The sequence below is a fragment of the Rhinatrema bivittatum genome, chromosome 6, assembly GCF_901001135.1.
Source record: "Rhinatrema bivittatum chromosome 6, aRhiBiv1.1, whole genome shotgun sequence".
Lineage (NCBI taxonomy): Eukaryota > Metazoa > Chordata > Amphibia > Gymnophiona > Rhinatrematidae > Rhinatrema > Rhinatrema bivittatum.
In genome coordinates this window covers 341547313-341568851 of record NC_042620.1, presented here as the reverse complement: position 1 = coordinate 341568851, position 21539 = coordinate 341547313, and the positions used below count along the sequence as shown (strand labels likewise).

Sequence of the window (21539 nt, the reverse complement as noted above, 5' to 3'; positions counted from 1 at the left end):
TGGTGGCCTTCCTTCGTCAGGAGGGAATCTTGGTCCACCCATACCTGGACGACTGGTTGATTCGCGCGAAGTCTTGGGAGGACTGCGAGAGATCAGTGCACATGGTGATGTTCACATTGCGATCCCTAGGTTGGGTAATCAATGTGCAGAAGAGTCACTTGGAACCTACTCAGAAGTTGATTTATCTCGGAGCACAATTCGATACCTTGCTGGGCAAAGTGTTTCTAGTGGCGGACCGAATAGGTAAGTTGCAGGAACAAATACATTCCCTTCTTCGAAGGAACAATCCCACAGTGTGGCATCATCTTCAGGTCCTGGGCTCCATGGTTTCAACCTTGGACTTGGTTCCTTGGGCGTTCACTCACTTAAGACCTTTACAGCATGCTCCATTGGAGCAGTAGCAACTTGCGCGCGCCTTCCGTCCTGTCTCCGGTACAGCGGCAAATGGCCGCTGTACTGGCCGCCTCCAGCCCCGCCCCCGGACCGCTCCTTTTGTTCGGCCCGACACTTCTGCACGTAACGAGGGTTACGCGCGTGTGGCTGGGCCCCTTTGAAGATGCGTGCAAGTCCCAGCCACGCCAAAACCCCTCGTTTTTTACACTCGCAAGGGATTTAAAATTTGGCCGAATGTCTAACTGAAGTTATTACTTGAAGTGGTTAATGTTAGTAATTATTGCCCTTCATCTTTAATATTATTGTTTGAGCAGTGGCTCTCAACAGGTGTGTCAGCCAACTTCTCCTTTATTGTTCCAGAAATAAACTGTTCCAGACAATTGGAACAGTTTATTGTCTGGAACAATAAATTGACACACCTGTTTATTGTCTGGAACAATAAGGTGTGTCAGCCAACTTCTCCTTTATTGTTCCAGACCAACTCAAGATTGCAATGCTTAAACCTCTATTAAAAAAACCCAACCTATCACCATCAGACCCAGCCAACTTCCGCCCCATAGCAAATTTGCCGATGATCACCAAACTCATGGAAAAAATCGTAAACAAACAACTATCTGAATACCTGGAAGAAAATGATATTCTCGCCCCAACACAATTTGGCTTCCGCAAGGCACTAAACACGGAATCATTACTATCTTCTCTCTCGGACACCATCCTCCTAAACTTGGAAAAAGGACAACCATATCTACTTGCTCTTCTGGATCTATCCGCGGCCTTCGACACCGTGAACCACACTATCTTATTACAGCAACTGGCAGACATTGGCATCAAGGGAACTGCACTCAATTGGTTCAAATCCTTCCTTGAAAACAGGTTTTACAAGGTGAGGATCAACAATAAAGAATCACACTCAGACAGATCCAACCTGGGAGTCCCCCAGAGATCATCTCTCTCACCCACTCTATTCAACATCTACCTCCTCCCACTCTGCCATTTACTCGCTAACCTAAAGTTAACTCACTATCTCTATGCGGACGACATCCAGATCCTCATCCCTATCACAGAGTCTCTTCAGAAAACCTGGTCTCATTGGATTAGCTGCCTTCAATCAATCAACCGACTTCTTACCAGCCTCAACCTCATCCTCAATACCAACAAGACAGAGATCCTTCTAATAGCTCAGGACAACAACAACAACGTTCTTCTCAACTCCCCAAGTTCTTCCCAACTATCCAAAACATCAGTGACTCACTCATCACATGTGAGAGACCTGGGTGTTCTGCTCAACAACCAGCTTAACCTGAAAAAATTCGTAAATAACACCACCAAATAATGCTTCTTCAAATTGCAGGTATTAAGAAAACTAAAACCACTCCTACACCTCAAAGACTTCCGCTTGGTGCTCCAATCCATCATCTTGTCTAAAGCTGACTACTGCAACTTCCTTCTTCTAGGTCTACCTGCCAACACCATAAAACCTTTACAGATGGTCCAGAACGCGACCGCCAGGATTCTCACCAACGCTAATAAAAGAGAACACATCACCCCCATCCTTCAGAACCTTCACTGGTTACCAATCAAATTCAGGATTCTCTTTAAAGCCCTCATGATGATCCACAAGGCCTTGCATAATATCTCCCCCCTCAATCTAACTTTCCAACTACAGCCGCACATCTCAAACAGACCCATCAGAAGAGCATATAAAGACACTTTGTATACCCCACCTGCTAAAACCGCATTAAGGAAGCGTGCACTTTCAACAGCTGGTCCTCCCCTTTGGAACTCGTTCCCTCCAGACCTCCTCTGGTATTCAAAAAGAAGCTGAAAACATGGCTTTTCAGCCAGGCCTTTTCGGATAGATAATCCTCTCACCGAGGCCCCCCTGGTCATGTCCAACTATAGACTAGCTTTTTGACTCTAAGCCCTCTTAACTATACCTGCTCTCCATATATCCCCCAGCTCTTTAACTACACAGGGAGCCAGAGACTACATTAATTCCTTAACCTAGCTGCTGATCAATACGCTGTTAGTAGTCTCTTAGTCTCTCCATGAACCTTTAAGCTAAACGTTCTTAATGCATTTCTGTTTGATTTCTTCCCTTTTAACTTGCCTGCTAGCTAAGTTTATTTATTTATTTATTTAAAAACTTTTCTATACCGTCGCTAAGTTATATACCATCGCAACGGTTTACAAATAGGCACATAGACTAAGGTAAGTAAATATAGGATATCGTGCATTCTAACAGGTGCCAATAAAGTTAGGTTACAATTTCATAAATAAAATCATTATTTGAGTAATGTTGGTCAAGTCCAGGTATGTTATTGAGTTACTATCTCTTTGAGATATTACTTCTTAAATGTAGGATTGAGTAAATTCATTCTCATCTGCATTACCCTGTACTTTCATTCTCTACCCTCCACACTCTTGAGTGAAGGCTTTTTTAAAGAGCCATGTTTTTAGATTTTTCTTAAAAGTTTTGAGATTATTCTGTAATCTGAGTTCGGGGGGCATCGTGTTCCATAGTATGGGCCCAGCCAATGATAAAGCCCTTTCTCTCACTTGGGTTAATTTTGCTGACTTTACTGAAGGGATTGTTAGTAGTGCTTTGTTTGCTGAGCTGGAGGTTTCTTTGTGGAACGTGTACTCGTAAGGCTGTGTTTAGCCAGTCTGCTTCTTTATCATATATTAGTTTGTGTATGGTGCATAAGGCCTTGTATTTTATCCTGTATTCGACTGGCAACCAATGTAAGTCTGCTAGAGTTTCGGTTATATGGTCCCTCCTCTTTTTTCCCGTTAGTATTCTGGCTGCAGTATTTTGAAGTATCTGGAGTGGTCTTATCGATGTGCTTGGGAGTCCTAGTAAGAGTGCGTTGCAGTAGTCAGTGCTGGAAAAGATAAGTGTTTGCAATACTGTTCTGAAGTGGGCAGGTGTGAGTAATGGTTTCAATCTTCTGAGGACCATAAGTTTTGCGTAGCCTTCTCTTACTTTTATAGATATGTGTTGCTCTACCTGTTATCTGTCAGTTACTCCAGTTCTTCCCGTTATTACGGCTTTCTCCTAAAGATTATTTGAAATGTCATCATGTATAGCCCTTTGTTTCTGTTATATTACAGTATATCTCTACTGTACCACATGTTCATTGTTTTCTCATGTTTATTGTACCACATGTTCATTGTATCCGCCCCATGGCGACAGTTCAGTTTCTATGTAAACCGGTGCGATATGTGTCCTATACAGGAACAGCGGTATATAAAAGTTAAAAATAAATAATAAATAAATATTGGGTTCAAGAGGCTGCCTTCGCTTCCTTCTCCATGTCCTGGTCCAGTGGGAGGCTGCTCCCTCCTCCTTCACCCAGGTCAGAATGAGACATCGCCAACGCCTGCTCTTCTGGGCCTGGTGAGATGCCAGTTACCGTATAAGTCTTGGCACTTGTTTAGTGATAGATTTTATCTGTTTTCCAATATTAATATTGGTGCCTTCCTGTAAACCGTTATGATGGTACTTAACTTAATGACGGTATAGAAATGTTTTTAAATAAATAAATAAACTTTATCTTTGCCCACCGAGCCGGAAGTGATGCTGCTGATGCTGCTCTCTTCACCTTGCAGGGCCCAGAAGTGACAGACAGCAGGAGCGCGAGGGAAAAATGTGCGCGCGCTCTATGTGCATAGATCCACTGCCGGCTTCTGCTGTTGCTGTCTCCTCCTCCTCCTCCTCTCCCCAGTCTTTCTTGCCCTTATCTGCTCCCAGTAAGGAGGGAATGGACTGGAGGCTTTTCAGTGGGAGAAATGCAGGTGCTGGGGAGAGGGCATGGGTGCTGCTAGGCAGGGAGGAGAGGGGGGAATAAGGATGAAGAGTATTCTGGGTGGGATGAAGGGAAAGAGGGGATCCGGGCAAGCTGCTGGGTATGGAAGGGTTTTGATGCTGTTAGGCAGGGGGAAGGGGTGGAGAAGAGAGACTAGGCTTGGGTGCTATTAGTTGCGGGGTCCGGAGAGATATGAGTGTGGGTGCTGTTAGGCAGGGAAAGGTGAGGAGAGGGGATTTTGGATATGGGTGTAAATAGGCAGGAAGGCATAGGGAAACAGGGATCCTGGGATGCTGGGCAGGGAGAGGTGAAAGAGTAAAGGGTGAGGGAGCTTCTGAATGGGGTGGGGGGGAGAGAACTAAAGATGTGAATGCTGCTACACATGGAAGACAGATGGGGGGGTGTGGGGGCTGCTGGGCAGGGGGGGAGAAGGGAGGTCAGGGGAAACTGAGCAGAAAGGGGTGAGAAAGGGGTTTGGGGTATTCTGGGCAGGAGGGATAGAGGGGAGGAAGGGGGCAGGGCAAGTTGAGCAGGGGAAAGAGGGAGCAAAGAAAAGAGGATATGAGGGGGGGGGATCAAGAACACTGGGCAGGGATGTGAGAGAGCGGATGACTGAAAGGGAGTAATGTGGAGAAGTGAGGGATAATGAAGGAATGGAAGAGGAATGGAGGGGAAGTGATGAGCTTCCAGAGCCATAGTATGTCAGTTTTGGACATGCATTTCTTTTATACCTGTACTTTGCTTAGTGTGTTCTGTTTCTAGTTCACTTTTGCACTGCGTGCAGTGGCTTTGTGAGTTTTCTTTACAGTATTTGTCTCCACATTTGTAATTTGTAGTGTTTATTGTGTATTTGGTGAAGGTTTGTTTGTCTGCATTCAGTGTGTGTGACTGAGGTGAGGTATTTTACTAGTTTGCAGACATTAATATTAGTCTTATTTCTTGCGCTTTCTCAATAGGACATGCATTGTGGGTGCACTGCTGCCTTTTCTTAGGTTCGTTTATTGCTTTTAGTCCATGGAGTTAGTGCTGCTGTGGTATGGCAGATTTGTTACAGATGTGCTGAGTGGTTTTTTTTTTTTGTTTCTTTCTGTTATTTTACAGTACGCCTAGTAGTAGAGGGAGTTTGTGTCGTCCTTACTAAGATGACACCAGAATCAGAATATCTTTTTTTTTTTGTATGGCGAGTTGTACAAGGAAATGGCCTAGTTCTGCTCTGCACCCATTGAGGGGTGGGGGGTTTCCTGTGGATGCAGAGTGGACGTTTACATTGAACCCCATGACAGTCACATGTTCGTTGTGTCACACACACACACACACGGAAGCATCATCTGTCCACTGCATCCCAACAGAAACAAAAAAATAAAAGGCTTGAGAACCACCGGTTTGGAGTAGGCGCGGGTCCCAAGCAGCAAAACAACCTCTGGCACGAACAGTTCGACGACTTAACTCGGACTTAACCCAAAGCCCCAGGTTTAGAACCAGGGCGGCGCGAGCCAAAGCAACAAGTTCCGCAGCGCCAAAAAAGTCACGGCGAGGAGGAAACCGCAGCAGCCAATCACACCCCAGCAGAGGCTGGAAGCGAGCCAATCGGGAGAGAGCTGCCAGAGCCCTCGCGACGGCCGGCTGGAGTGACCGCAGAGGAGGGAGCTTTGCATGCGGAGCACCGTGGGCTTTCTGTGTCCTCCCTCTGCCGGTCTCCGTCTCCAGCGAAGCTTCTCCTGGGTGGGGGGATCGGAAGGCCGGGAGCTGCGAGCGCTGGCCATGCGCGGGCAGGGGAAGGCAGCCGGCGGCTGGGGCTTCCTGAAGGCTTGGGGGGCGTTCCTCGTGGGCGCTTTGCTTGCCGGCTCCGGTGCCACCGGCAGCCCCCGTGACACAGGTAAGGAGGGTGCCGCCGGTGACTGGATCTGCTGCCGGAGCCTGCATGCGTTTACCGTACCGCCCGTGCATATATGTATGTCGCTTGCTGTGGAGGATTCTCACGGCAATGTTTGCGCTTTTGGCTGTGATTTTAATTATGGCTTTCCTCCGAGTCAAGGGAAATCTTTAATCCCGCGTGCTCTGTTTTGGAAACTTATTTTTTATTTGTGCATTTTGTTTTGTCATTCATGATGAGTAAAACAATAGTAGGACTGAACTTCAATGCCGTTTGCTTTTGCTAGCATGAGCAAACATGAATTGCATGTAATTATGGAGGAGGGACTCCTCCAACCAACGCGGAATGTCTGCAGTTCTCAGTTTCGTTTTAGCACTGTGCCTTCCAGGAGCTTGTAGTCCAAGCTTCTCCTATGTCGGGCTTTATTTCATGCTGTTATGATCTTGGGTTGTGTGCTCTGAAATTGTGTGGATAGGTGGTCAGGTTGGTAGTGTAGGTTCACGTAAACTTACATTTTCAGAAACTAAAACGTCTTTTTATATGAAATATTCATATTCTTTTATTGGGGAAGTGAAAATAAGCACATTTTATCTGTTCACTAAGCATATTTAGCACACAAGAGCTGGGTCTGCTGTAATGGAGTGTCTTAAATTCTGTGTTCCCCCGATTCAATTGCTTATAATTAGACGCTTAATTTTGACCGTCATAATAGGCATCATCGTATGGTACTGATTGACTTTATTACTCTGCCTTATATATAATCATAGATCAGGCCCAAAAGATTCTATACTAATGAATTATTGATTATCAACATTGACATTTTATTATAAAATTAAAAAAAATATATAGTTGGGACTGACCTATGATTTTAAAATCAGTTCAAAATAAGCACAGGATGCACACAATTTTCCGGCACTTGAAAGCAGATTACATTCAGGTACTGTAGGTATTTCCCTATCCCCAGAGTGCTCACAATCTAACTGGGTCATTCATCAAGCTCATTAGGGCTCTAATGCATGGTTATATGCAATATTTTGCATGTCCCTACCCAGATACCCTTCCCTATTACAATGATCTTCTTTGCATGTGATTTGCATACATAAAATGCAAATGCATGCATAGAAGGTCACTACTAAGCAATTCTATGCAAACATTTTATTGTGGCTGACCGAGGAGGTTGTCAGCCATGATAAAACGCCACCACCTCCCTGATAAGCGCGGCTAACGCGGGTCCCGAGGCTGCCTCCGCACAATTAAAGAGCAAGGGGAAAAAACCGCAGCAAACGGGGAGGTTGAACGAGGATCAAGTGAAACCCGTTTCAACCCAGGGCTGCTGGTCGAGGTGGCCACGACTCCCCCCAAAATAAAAGTAAGTATGCGTGCAATGGAGACTGCAGCCCCCCACCCCGACAGATCAAGAAGGGGGGGCTTGTACAGATGCCTTGCTTTTGAAGCTTCCACCCACCCTCCTCACTGTCTGCTCTGCATTGGCCCTGCCGGTAGTTTTCAGACTTGGCACCTCCCGCGGCAGTGGCAGAGCTGCTCTGCTGCTGCTGCAGGGTTTTCTGTGTGCTGCTTTCTGGGCCCGTTCTAGGGGACCCCGCCAACCATGCTGCTTTTGTTCTATTGCTAGTAATATTTATCATTTTTAAAGCGCTACTAGACCCGTGCATCACTGTGCAGATACACGTAAAAGATTGTCCCTGCCGCATGGAGCTTACAATCTGGTGAAGGCAAACGGGAGTCTGTGGGATAGTGATTTAAATCTGACCAGAGGGGAAGCATGGTCCAAATCAGGAATTCTGTGCACAGCAGTGTTTTAGGATTATCTGCCTACCCACCTGCTGCTGCCGCCGTTGCTTGTAGGACCAGATGGACAGATAGATGAACCAGAAACATAAGCACTTGTGTGTGTGGAGGGGGTCCATAAAAAGCTCTGGCATGGTTCACAAAATTTAGCTCTCAGGTTCAGTAGTATGTAGCATTGATGTTTCTGTTAAGTGCAGGTGTACTTACATTTTTTTTTTCCGTCTGTACAGCTGGCATGAATGTCCTCTTAATAGTGGTGGATGACTTGCGCACCAGTCTCGGTTGTTACGGAGACACAGTTGTAAAATCTCCAAACATTGATCAGCTGGCATCTCGAAGCTTGGTGTTCAAAAATGCCTACGTGCAGGTAAGCAGAGAGAGAGTAGCATTTAGAACATAAGAACATGCCATACTGGGTCAGACCGAGGATCCATCAAGTCCAGCATCCTGTCTCCAACAGTGGCCAAGCCAGGTCACAAGTACCTGGCGGGATACCAAGGGGTAGATAGATTCGAAGCTGCTTATCCCAAGAATAAGCAGTGGATTTCTGCAACTCTCCCTTAATAATGGTTAATGCAATTTTCATCCAGGAACTTGTCCAAATTTTTTTTAGATTTCGCTTTCACCGCATCCTCTGGCAGTGAATTCCAGAGCTTAATTATGCGTTGAGTAAAGTTTTTTCTCTTATTAGTTTTAAATGTATTACCCAGTAACTTCATTGTGTGTCCCTTTTAGTCTTTGTACTTTTTGAAAGCGTAAACAACTGATTAACATTTACTCGTTCCATTCCACTCATTACTTTATAGACCTCTATCATATCTCCCCTCAGCCGTCTCTTCTCCAAGCTGAAGAGTCCTAACCTCTTTATCCTTTCCTCATAGGGGAATCTTTCCATCCCCTTTATCATTTTGGTCACCTTTCTCCTCACCTTTTCTAATCTTGATGTATTGTGTTTGAGATGCGGTGACCAGAACGGCAGACAGTACTCAAGATGAGATTACACCGTGGAGCGATACAGAGGCAGTGTGATGTTCTCTGTTTTATTCTCCTTCCTTTCCTAATAATCCCCAGCATTCTGTTTGTGTATGATATATGAACACAAGATGAGGATGCACCATGGAGTGATACAGAGGCATTATGATATTCTCTGTTTTATTCTCCATTCCTTTCCTAATAATCCCCAGCATTCTGTTTGTGTATGATATATGAACACAAGATGAGGTCGCACCATGGAGTGATACAGAGACATTATGATAGTCTCTGTTTTATTCTCCATTCCTTTCCTAATAATCCCCAGCATTCTGTTTGTGTAAGATATATGAACACAAGATGAGGTTGTACCATGGAGTGATACAGAGGCATTATGATATTCTCTGTTTTATTCTCCATTCCTTTCCTAATAATCCCCAGCATTCTGTTTGTGTATGATATATGAACACAAGATGAGGATGCACCATGGAGTGATACAGGGGCATTATGATATTCTCTGTTTTATTCTCCATTCCTTTCCTAATAATCCCCAGCATTCTGTTTGTGTATGATATATGAACACAAGATGAGGATGCACCATGGAGTGATACAGAGACATTATGATATTCTCTGTTTTATTCTCCATTCCTTTCCTAATAATCCCCAGCATTCTGTTTGTGTATGATATATGAACACAAGATGAGGATGCACCATGGAGTGATACAGGGGCATTATGATATTCTCTGTTTTATTCTCCATTCCTTTCCTAATAATCCCCAGCATTCTGTTTGTGTATGATATATGAACACAAGATGAGGATGCACCATGGAGTGATACAGGGGCATTATGATATTCTCTGTTTTATTCTCCATTCCTTTCCTAATAATCCCCAGCATTCTGTTTGTGTATGATATATGAACACAAGATGAGGATGCACCATGGAGTGATACAGGGGCATTATGATATTCTCTGTTTTATTCTCCATTCCTTTCCTAATAATCCCCAGCATTCTGTTTGTGTATGATATATGAACACAAGTTGAGGATGCACCATGGAGTGATACAGGGGCATTATGATATTCTCTGTTTTATTCTCCATTCCTTTCCTAATAATCCCCAGCATTCTGTTTGTGTATGATATATGAACACAAGATGAGGATGCACCATGGAGTGATACAGAGGCATTATGATATTCTCTGTTTTATTCTCCATTCCTTTCCTAATAATCCCCAGCATTCTGTTTGTGTATGATATATGAACACAAGATGAGGATGCACCATGGAGTGATACAGGGGCATTATGATATTCTCTGTTTTATTCTCCATTCCTTTCCTAATAATCCCCAGCATTCTGTTTGTGTATGATATATGAACACAAGATGAGGATGCACCATGGAGTGATACAGGGGCATTATGATATTCTCTGTTTTATTCTCCATTCCTTTCGTAATAATCCCCAGCATTCTGTTTGTGTATGATATATGAACACAAGAAGAGGATGCACCATGGAGTGATACAGGGGCATTATGATATTCTCTGTTTTATTCTCCATTCCTTTCCTAATAATCCCCAGCATTCTGTTTGTGTATGATATATGAACACAAGATGAGGATGCACCATGGAGTGATACAGGGGCATTATGATATTCTCTGTTTTATTCTCCATTCCTTTCGTAATAATCCCCAGCATTCTGTTTGTGTATGATATATGAACACAAGAAGAGGATGCACCATGGAGTGATACAGGGGCATTATGATATTCTCTGTTTTATTCTCCATTCCTTTCCTAATAATCCCCAGCATTCTGTTTGTGTATGATATATGAACACAAGATGAGGATGCACCATGGAGTGATACAGAGGCATTATGATATTCTCTGTTTTATTCTCCATTCCTTTCCTGATAATCCCTGGCATTCTATTTGCTTTTTTGGCTGCTGCTGAGCATAAGATTTCAAAGTATTGTAACCAGGGATTAAAATATGAAAATAATGGGATAAAGTTATTTATTTATTTATTTATTTTTATTGACCTGAGTCCTGGGGCTGTAAGAAGCATTGCTGGGATGTGGCATTTTTTTTCCCCATTTCTCTCTCTGAGTATGTTACTGCATGGGGGAGAAGTGCGGGCATCTTGTGAGAGCTCTTTCCCCTCTCCCGAGGCTGGGAGGGAGGAGCGGAGCTGCTGAGAATTTACTTTCATTTTGGCAAAAGCGGCCCCCGCTTTTTGGAGAGAGGAGCAGCAGGTGCAGAGGGCGAGGCACAGCTCGGAGAAGGAGCTCAGCCCAGCTGCTTTTTCCCAGAGGCTGTTTAAGTGCCATTTTTACTGGAAAAAGGACACGGAGGGAAGGGATAAGCACATTTAAGATTGAACGGGATGTGTGCGTGTGTGAAACTTTATAGTGGTTAAATGCAAATTTGAAGAAGTTTGCCCAGGTAACAGGCAGGACAGGAGCAGATAATACATTTTAGCCAAGGCCGAAAATGTTTTCCTGGCATTTGTTAGAAAAAGAGTGAGAGGTATCCCTTGTGAAACAATTAGTCGCTTACCTATGAGGTAAAGTGATACCTTACCCCATAATCATTAACTTCCTGGAAAGAATATTGTTCTGGGATATTGTCGTCATCTCCAGTAAAATTCCTGATAAAATAAATGTGCAGTATGAGAAGGCAAGGGAAGAGCCCACTTCATTAATTATGCTCTGCTAATCTGAAAGCTGCACCGTGGACAAAAAATTGTGAAAATGTAAGTAAACCTGATATTTTAAATTCAGGAAGGGAGGATTTATGTGTGTGATTTCTTTATACCACAACAGTGAAAAGAGAGAAAACACAGAGAAGAAAAAAAATAATGATCCCTGTCTTGTATAGAGCTTCAGTTTAAAAAGGATCAAAGGTGTTCTAGATTAAACACTTGTATGTCTGGAGAAGGAAAAAGTGCAGGATAATTTGCACTGACAAGACATAAAGGTCCCATCACTTGTATTATCTGTGTGGTGGCAACTTTGCACTGAGACTGTTTAAACGTACAGAGTTAAAGGAAATTTCCTGTGCGTTTGAGTCGGGGGAAAATGCCTGCCAAAATCTCCCTCTTTGTCCTAATAGAAAATATGGATGCTTAATTATTCATTTATTGAAGCCATAGCTAGCATTAAGTGACACCAAGTTGGCGAGAGTATACCCTTCACTTTCCCTGACCGGAAGACTTTATAGTGTTAGCGTAATCAGGAATCCTCTCTTTCATTTATTTAAAGCACAGCATAGCATAAGACCAGCACATTTTGATAAAAAGAGTTCCTGAGATAGCATCAAGCAGTGAACGCAAACAGGGCCCCCATCATCGAACCCCAGACCGGGTGAGGGGGACGAAGAATCTGCGCAGCCGGTCACACTCAAATTATTCAAATAAGGACTCTGAGAAGGGTACACTGGCACTGTGGCCACCAAAAGGTCTAGCTAGACCAACAGCCATTTATACCTTCAGAGAGTTTTAAAGGAAAAGAAAGGATACTCACGAACAGAAAAGGCAACAGTGAACATTACAGAGAGAGCGAGAAGAAGGAGATTAAAAAAGCAAAATCCAAATGCTGACGGAGAAAGTAAAGGGAGACAACAGGAGAAAGAGAGAGAGACAGATAATGACTAACTTATCCTTACCAGACAAGTCTCCGGGTAGTCTTTTCATTTACCAGCTGGTTCCAGGAACAACATCTGAAAAAAGAGTTTACATGACGAATCAGCTTTAAACAACTATTGATTTGAAGCGCCATCTTTAATAGTCCACTGTTCAAGGAGAGGACTGCTTTGATATTTGGTTTATATTTGGAACCGGTTCTGTTAGTTCCTAGAGATAAGGAAAATAAGAAGAGACCTAAATTTTATAGGAACATCTTGTTATCCTGTTTGGTTGTTAAGATATTATTCATGGTAGATACAGCATTGATTCTTGCTTGAAAATAAAATGAACCAGTTCTGAAGTATCTTGAGTGCTCTAAGGGCTTTTCATCTGGTTACATTTTAAATGTTGCATTATTTAATTGGGCTTCTGCCTTTCACCCTCTACCCCTGAGGGATGTGGTGGGTTTTGGATTCTCTTTTTTCCATTTTAAGGAAGACTCAGTTGGAAGGAGAATTCCCTTTCTGCCCTCCCCTTCATGGTTTCCTTCATAGGATGGCTCCTCTGATAACATCTGAAACCCCATTTTAATTATTGCACCTCAGCCATTGTAATGGAAGGGAGTGGGGGGGTGGGGTTAGAGTATTATCAACAATCGCACCGAGATCCTTTTCCTGAATGGTGACTCCTAATGTGGAACTTTGCATTGTGCAGCTATAATTTATAATTTGGGTTACTCTCCTCTAACTGCATCACTTTGCATTCATCCACATTAAATTTCGTTTGCCATTTGCAGGCCCAGTCTCCCAGCTTTGCAAGGCGCTCTTGCAATTTCTCACAATCCTCTTGTGATTTAACAACTTTCAATAATTTTGTGTCACTGGCAAACTTGATCCCCCTCACTCGTTGTTCCCATTTGCAGGTCATTAATAAATATGTTAGAAAAAAAAAAAGCAGTGGTCCCAGAACATATCCCTGGGACATTCCACTATTCACCTTTCTCCACTGGGACAATTTACCATTTAGCCCTACTCTGTTTTCTGTCTTTTAACCAGTTGAACACTGCCCCCTATCCCATGACTTTTGACTTTGTCATATGCTTTCTGTACATCCAGATAGCCAAATATCAACTGGCTCACATGTATGCACATTTATTTATGCTCTCAAAAAACGTAGCAGATTGGTGAGGCAAGACTTCCCTTGGCTAAATCCATGTTGGCTTTGTCCCATTAGGCTATGCCTATCTATATGTTAGGCAGTTTTGTTCTTTATGATAGTTTCTACCAGAATCATCAGACTTGACAGTCTGAATATTTCTCCAAGGACAAGTAGGATGACAGTCCTCACACATGGGTGGCATCATCTGATGGAGCCCATCATGGAAAACTTATGTCAAAATTTGTTGAACTTTAACTGAGCCTCTCTGAGCACGCGTGTGTGTGCATTATACCATGTGGCCATGCGGGGTCTCTTCGGTCTTTTCTGTGGAGCCCAGTGTTCCGCGGTAGAGCGAGTCTCAAATTTTTCTCCTTTTTTCGGAGTTTTTCCCTGGTGTTTTTCACTGCAATAAAATATTGTCAGGATTGCACAAGTTGATGTGGAGTCCCTCAGTTCTCCCCTCTATCTTCCTTTAGATAGGGTTTTCGACATTTTGGTAAGTTTTTTGTGTGCTTGGTGCCCATGGCCATTGACGGCTGCTGCCATCGAGTTTGATATCACGTCCCTTTTATTTTGCAACGCTATGTCATCTGTGGGGTTCCAGAAGTATCCTCCGTGCAGGAGGACTCTGTCTTTCGCAGATCCCCATGAGAGAGATGGCCTCTGCCTGGGGGAGGGGAGGGGGTCGTTATGATATCTGAGTTGCCACAAGTGCCCTCAGATGACCCCCTAAAGGACTTCAGGCTTCAAAAGACCAATATATCTGTTTTGGAGGTATCGACATCGAGGAACCTTGAAGCCGCACCAATGGCTGTCAAGCTATCAATGTCAATGACTTCCAGGGACTCCAGAGATTGGTCATCGCACAACTCTTCCAGATTGAAAACATTGGGGTCATAATCTTCAGCTCAGCATCAAGGGAAACCAAATAAGCATTTGCTTTGGTCTTCGTCAATGCACGGTGCTGGGCACAAGCATCCACCAGCCTTGGATGCAAGGCCCCGGAAGCGACCTCATGGTAAGCGCCAGTCCTCCATGGTTGGGTTCACCATGGCCTCCACTGGTCCCAATGTCCACCATGAATCATCTTTTCTGTTCTGAAGAGGATCTGGTCACGCCTCCTGGATCCCAAACCATCTTGGCATCTGTGATCTTTGAAGAGGATTTGTAGAAGCGACCACACAGGTCTTTACAAAATGCCTGACTGTGTTGGCAGCACACCTTCGCAGACTGAGAGTTCGTGTTTTCCCCTACCTTGATGAATGTCTGGTCAAGAGCACTCGACCATCCAGATGCTGTAGTCACTGGGCTTCATCATCAACTACGTCATTTCATTTCAGCTCATTCCCTCAATTAGAATTCATTGGATCCCAGTTAGACATGGCTCAAGCCAAGGCCTTCCTGCTGCGGCAACAAACCATCATCCTAAATGATCATTGCGGTGGAGATTCAGAAGAGCTAGCAGGTATCAGCATGGCACATGTTGAGAATGGTAGGCCACATGGCTACAACCCATGTATATGTCATGCTCTTGGAATGACTGCAAATGCAGAGAGCCCAATGGATCCTGAGGTCCCAGTGGCTTCAGGCCATTCAGGATCTGCAGGACTGCATCTGAGTCGCTCCGTCCCTCTTGGACTCTTTCCTGGTAGTGGGAAATTTCCAATTTGAAACAGGAGAAGTCCTTCCAAATTCTTCAGGTTGAAATTATTCTAATAATGGATGTGTCCACCTTAAGCTGGGGAGCCCATGTAGATGGGCTTAAAACCCAGGGTCTTTGGTCTGCCCAGGAACGTCTCTGCCAAATCAACTTCCTGGAGCCCCAGGCGATCAGGTATGTGCTGTGGATTTTCAGAAATCAGCTGTCCAACAAAATTGTTGATCCAAACAAACAACCAAGTGGTGGTGTACTAAGTCAACAAGCAGGGAGGTACGGGCTATTGCGTCCTGTGTCAAAAGGCAGTCCAGATATGGTTATGAGCCCTTTTCCATGGGATGGTGTTCAGGGCCATGTACTTGGCCGGTCTGGAGAATGGAATAGCGGAAGGCTGAGACATTCCTTCAGACCCCAATAGAATGGTCTCTGGCCCAAGGGGGAGCGAACCAGATCTTTCACCTCTGGGGAAGCCTGAAAGTGGATCTGTTCATGGACCCTTGGAACAGGAAGGTTCTGCAGTTCTGCGCCATGTACAGGTCACACAGCAAGCTAGACTTGGATGCCTTTGCCCTTCATTGGGGCCAGGGTCTCTTGTACGCATATCCTCCAGCACAGCTGGTAGCGAAGACTTTTTGAGAAGCTCAAAGAGGACCAAAGGACTGTGATCCTCAGCCTCACATTGGCTGAGACAGGTCTGGTTTCCACTTCTTTGGTAGTTGTCCATTCGAAAACTGATGGATTGGGGACTTCCTCAGATTTCATCACCCAAGATTGAAGCAGGTTGCACAATCCCAACCTTCAAGCCCTGTCACTCACAGCTTGGACTTTGAGAAGTTGATTTTGCAACCCCTCAATCTGTTGGAAGATGCCTTGTGTCCTTATAGCTTCCAGAAAACCTTCTATCAGAAAGTCTTATGGACTGAAGTGGAGGAGATTTTCTGTGTGGTACGAGCAGAAGGCTCTAGACCTTTTCTCCTATTCAACACTAAAACTGCTTGACTACCTTTTATACGTCTTCGAAACTGGTCTCAAGAGCAACTTCATTAGGGTTCATCTGACTGTGATTTGGTGCATATCACCATGGTGTAGAGCAGTGGTTCTCAACCTTTTCTCGGCCGGGACACACCTGACAGATGGTTCTCACATGAGGGACACACTGAACATATGACCATCACGGGGCTATATGTAACCATACACTCTGCAACCATGGGAACCCCCTTGACCCCTAACAATGGATGCAGAGCAGAACTAGGGCATTACCCTTAGAACTCACTATGCAAAAAAAAAGATATTCTGGTTCTGATGACATCTCGGTAAAAGCAAAACAAACTCCCTTTACTACCAGGCACAGTAGCCCTCCTTATGAAAAGTTAATAATTTACCACTAATGCATATCCTATTGAGAAAACATAACAAATAAGGTTGATACAATTGCCTACCTGCTAGTAAAATACCTCACCTCGGGCACACACACACAGAACCTACCTTCACCAAGTACAGAAAGACCACAAATTATAAATATGGAGGCACAAACTGGAATGGAAACCCAAAAAAAGCCACTCTGCATGCAGTGCAAACCTGGAGAAATGGAAACAGAAATACAGCACCTAACACAGTCCCAGGATCTGCAATAATGCACACAAACTAATCCACACACATCAGCATGATGGCATGCACTCAGATAGAACAACCCTATCTATGAAAAGACAACACTACAAATATTAAATCAGGTCCTAAACACTAATACCCCTCCTATTAGGAAAACAGAACAAGCCAAGCTGCTATAGATTCCCACAAAGAAATAACTGTAAAACTATATTAATAAATGTTTCAAAACAGCTGATGAACAAAATAACATCCAACAATTAAAACTCAAAAATTAAAAATTGTCCAAATATCAATAAAATATTTCAAAACAGCAGACACATCACATCATACCCAAACCAAATAAGCCTGGTACTTAACTTTCAATGCATATCCAGCATAACTCTCTGCTTCAACGGCAGGGGGAATGAAGAAAAGTAGATCTATATACAGACAACAACCAACAAGGTCTGAATTATTTAGTCTGGGTAAGCAAATAAGCATGGGTGTAGCTTGCTTATTGCGGCGGTTACTACCCCTAACTAATTAGGCTAGATATTTCACTTAGATGCAGTTCCAACACTGCTCTCTACATTAATGGTGGGGGTGGAAGGGAAATAGAATCAAAAGGTTACTAAGAGTAACAGATAAGTATGAGAGAAAAAATGTGTGAAGCTTGCTGGGCAGACTGGATGGGTCGTTTGGTCTTCTTCTGCCGTCATTTCATTTCTAAATTAAAATGGCAGTCAATCCAGAAAAATACATTTAAAATGCGACCTTTACTTACCCTCTTCAGCAACTCTCCTACTCCTGTCCCTTGAAAGCTCTGTTCTTATGATCCTCTTCTTTAGGGCCCACAAGTCTGTCTCTTTATCACAGACACACACACACAGACTTTACTTAGAGCCCCAATGCTGTGTTCCCCCTTTAATTTCGCAGTGGCAGATTTCCCAGTGCTGCCGCTGCCTTCTCAGCCGCACTGAAGCAGCAAACATTTATTTTATAAAAATATGCCACAGCACTCAAGCCTTTCTTCTGGCTGTCGGGATATCCCTAGGCTCCCCCGGCCCCCCCATCTGCCTGCTTTTACGGCCGCTGGGAGCTCCAATTGCCCCATCTGTAATCAGAATGGCAGCAACTGGCCTCTTTGTGCTTGTGACTCGCTGCCGCTTTGGGGAATCCCCGTTTCTATCGCGGTTCCTGGCGCGGCTGGCCTCTTTTTTTTCTTTGTGGCTCTCCGCTGTGTTTAATTTCAGCACTTCCAGCCCGTGGTAGCCACAGGGTCGGGCTTCTTCGCTGCCACGGGCCTGGACACTACCACCACACTCCTGGGCTATGAGATGCCCCCCCTTCTTCCTGCCCCACCGGCCAATCAGAGGCTTCCTCCTCTCACTGGCAGGAAGAACGGAGGAGGCTTCCGATTGGCCCGCGGGGGCAGGGAAAAGGGAAAGGGAAGTATAACTGGGGCTGTGGGACACCGGGAGCTGCGACACACCAGCTGGTGCTTGGCGACACATTGGTGTGTCTCGACACACCGGTTGAGAAGCGCTGGTGTAGAGGGTAAGCCCAACTCTTTATAGCCTGTAGTTGTACGTTTCATGCAAGGTCTACTTCAGCCGAAGCCTACCCAGGAACCTCAATGTGTTTTAACTCAGCAAATGAAAACTCGTTTCAAGCCACTGTTCTCTTGTATCCTGAACTACCTGACCTGGAATGGTGCATTTTTGATGGTGGTCATTTCAGCATGCAGGGTCAGTGAGCTCCGGGCCTTAGTGATTTATCCACCTTACACTAAGGGTTTTTTTTTTTGTTTTCCACGATAGGGTGGTCTTGCTTATGTGCCCTAAGGTGCTGTCAGACTTCCATTTTAACCAGTCCATTTTCCTGCTAACATTATTTCCCAGGCCTCACTCGCACCAAGGCGAACAAGCCCTGCACAGTTTGGACTGCAAGAGAGCCTTGGCCTTCTATTTGGAGCAGACAGAAGCCGATAGCCAAAATCTCCCCAGATTTTTGTTTCTTTTGATCAGAACTGGCAAGGGGATCATTGTTGCCAAGCATGCGCTTTCCAATTGGCTAGCAGACTGCATCTCCTGTTATGCCAGGTAGGATTTCATCTTGGGAGCCATGTCGAAGCTCGTTCTGTTCGAACCATGGCAGCGTTGGAGGTCCACTTTTGAGCAGTCCCCATTGAGGAGATTGCAGAGCTGCAATGTGGAGTTCCATCCACTCATTCACATCACATTACTGTTTGGCAGGATTGGGCAATCTGTCCTTCGGAACTTGTTTGAGGTGTAGAAGCCAACTCTGTTCCTGCTTAGGGCCCATTACTTCTGTTCCGGCTGATCTCCTCTTGTTACCAACAAAATGTTGTGTCCGCTAGCACCTGTTTTGTTGGTTTCCCTTTTTTGTTGGGGGGGGCTGCCTGTAGCTAGGGATTCATCCATGTGTGAGGACTGCCATCCTGCTTGTCCTCTGAGAAAGCAGAGTTGCTTTCCTGTAATAAGTGTTCTCCAAGGACAGCAAGGTGGCAGTCCCCATAAGACTTTCCTGCCTCCCCGTGGAGTTGGGTCTCCACTTTGTGGGTTTATTCTTTAATTCTCTGTTATAAGAGACCCCGCGTGGGGTCTGTGCATGCTCAGAGAGGTTCGGTCAACATTCTAGAAACTTTAAGTTTTCTGTGCCAGGCCCATGTGTGAGGACTGCCATGCTGCTGTCCTTAGAGAAAACCTGCTACAGGTAAGCAACTCTGCTTTCCTGGATCACCCCTGGATCTCTATTTAAAATGTTGATATTATGTTGGCAACCCTCCAGTCTTCAGGTACCATAGATGATTTTGATAGTATACAAATCACCAATAGGTCCGCAGTTTCATCTTTCAGCCCTGTGGGATGTATACCATCTGGTCTAGGTGATTTGCTACTCTTTGCACTGGAGCTTTGACAAACTAAAATTTCCTTCGTCTTCCTGCTTGTTTACTTTGTTTCCCACTAAGTGGGGTTGATGCGGATGTCATGGTGAGCAGGGAAATTTGTTTAGCTTTATTGCTCTGCTGTTTTGTCTTCCAGCAAGCCGTGTGCGCTCCGAGCAGAGTGTCCTTTCTAACGGGACGCCGTTCCAACACCACCAGACTCTACGACGTCAACTCGTACTGGAGAGCGCATGCAGGCAATTACACCACGATCCCGCAGTACTTCAAGGAGAATGGCTATACGACTGCGTCTGTCGGCAAAGTGTTTCATCCTGGTACAGATGACACATTTGTTGGGATGGTACTTTTTTGCTTTTTGACTGCATGAGTTTGCAAACGAATTCTTGGCTGGAACAGACACTGATTTGGCAGATAGAAACGAGCTTTTAGATGTAGGAAGTATTCATTTAGCAAACATTTTATGTTGCTGTATCTCTAGGGAAGTGGTGAGGAATTCCCTTCCTCTCCCATGGAAAATGAGACTGGCCGGAGATCTGTAAATATAATACGTTTCCATTATTACACAAGTACATTCACACCACACTTCAGCCCTCTGGTCGGCTTCAGAGGACATAGAGTTCCTTTTTTTTTTAACTGGGCAAGCTACATGCGTACTGTTCAGCCTGAACAAGTGCTGCTGTATTTTCAAACACAAGGTACCCCTGTAGATTGTGTGTGTGTGTTTTGAAGATCTCGTTTGTGTGGCTTACATGGTGTTCGTACTGTGGTTTCAAATACATGCACTGGTGGCATACCTATTACAAGCATGCATTAGTGAAACAGGTCATGCATGGTTTCCAACCACGCCTCGAGAAGATCCCCCCCCCCCCTCCCCCCCCAGAATGCCCCTTTTCTATGTGGCTGAGAACATGCACGTTTCGGTCAGCTAAAAATTCACTCGGCCAGACATGGCTGACTTGGGTGGGTAAACTCTGGTTTTCACCCACAGAAAAGGCCCCTCTAGCCTTATGTACTATAAAACGGAGGAGTGCGTAGCCCTGCCTGGGCTTCGAGCCAGCATCTGGATCTTGATGGGTTCTCGCCCGTTTGTATATTTTGGGGGTTTTCTTTCGATCAGTTTGTTTTATTGATCCGCTGCAGACCACAAACAGGTAACGGTGAGACTTGATCCCAGTTGTGGCCTCTGAGTTTTACCATGTCTACGGTGGTGTAATCAGAGGTTTGCAGAAACTCTTCTTTTTTTTTTTAATTCATACTCCAACATTGAGGAACTTTTGATTTCTGAGTCCTGATACTGTATAAGGGGCCAGATGTATTTAAATGGACAGTGCTTAGTATATCTGAGCCTCTGCACCTTGACAGTCTTTCTCCCCGTCTCCCTCCACCAGCTCGGAAATGCACCCGTGTCTCCTGCAACGCTGACACTAGGCCATGGAGCCCTTTTTACAGGGGCTCACCATCTGAATTTGGTATTGACTGTACCATTTAAATTGTTCTTGGTATGTTTGGGTTTACAAGAGAACATCAAAGCTATTATGAGTTTGCCTTCATTAGAAATGGGTAAAAGTTCTGGATTACAATCTGGGAAGGGGTGGAAATAGTGAGGCAGAGTGTATTGTCTTTGTGTTGAATAGATGTATATAGATCAAGGGCTGCTATCTATTGACCTATCAATTTATAGATATATAATAGTATATATCAATCTCTCTCTCTCTTTCCATATATCTATCTAGATATAATTTAT

At 44.5% G+C, this 21539-nt stretch overlaps 1 protein-coding gene across 2 annotated transcripts in view; it reads left to right on the top strand.

Annotated features, from left to right (window-relative positions):
• IDS (iduronate 2-sulfatase) overlaps window positions 1–21539 on the top strand; it is a 71337-nt gene that overhangs the window by 21009 nt on the left and 28789 nt on the right. Inside the window, exons 1-3 of one of the 2 annotated variants that reach the window (XM_029607752.1) lie at window positions 5696–6078; window positions 8115–8251; window positions 19932–20109. In XM_029607752.1, coding sequence (XP_029463612.1) covers window positions 5856–6078; window positions 8115–8251; window positions 19932–20109 — 538 coding nt within the window. In that variant the 5' untranslated portion in view covers window positions 5696–5855. Of the gene's footprint in view, window positions 1–5695; window positions 6079–8114; window positions 8252–19931; window positions 20110–21539 lie in introns of those variants that run through there. The other variant, XM_029607753.1, reaches the window with a different exon arrangement.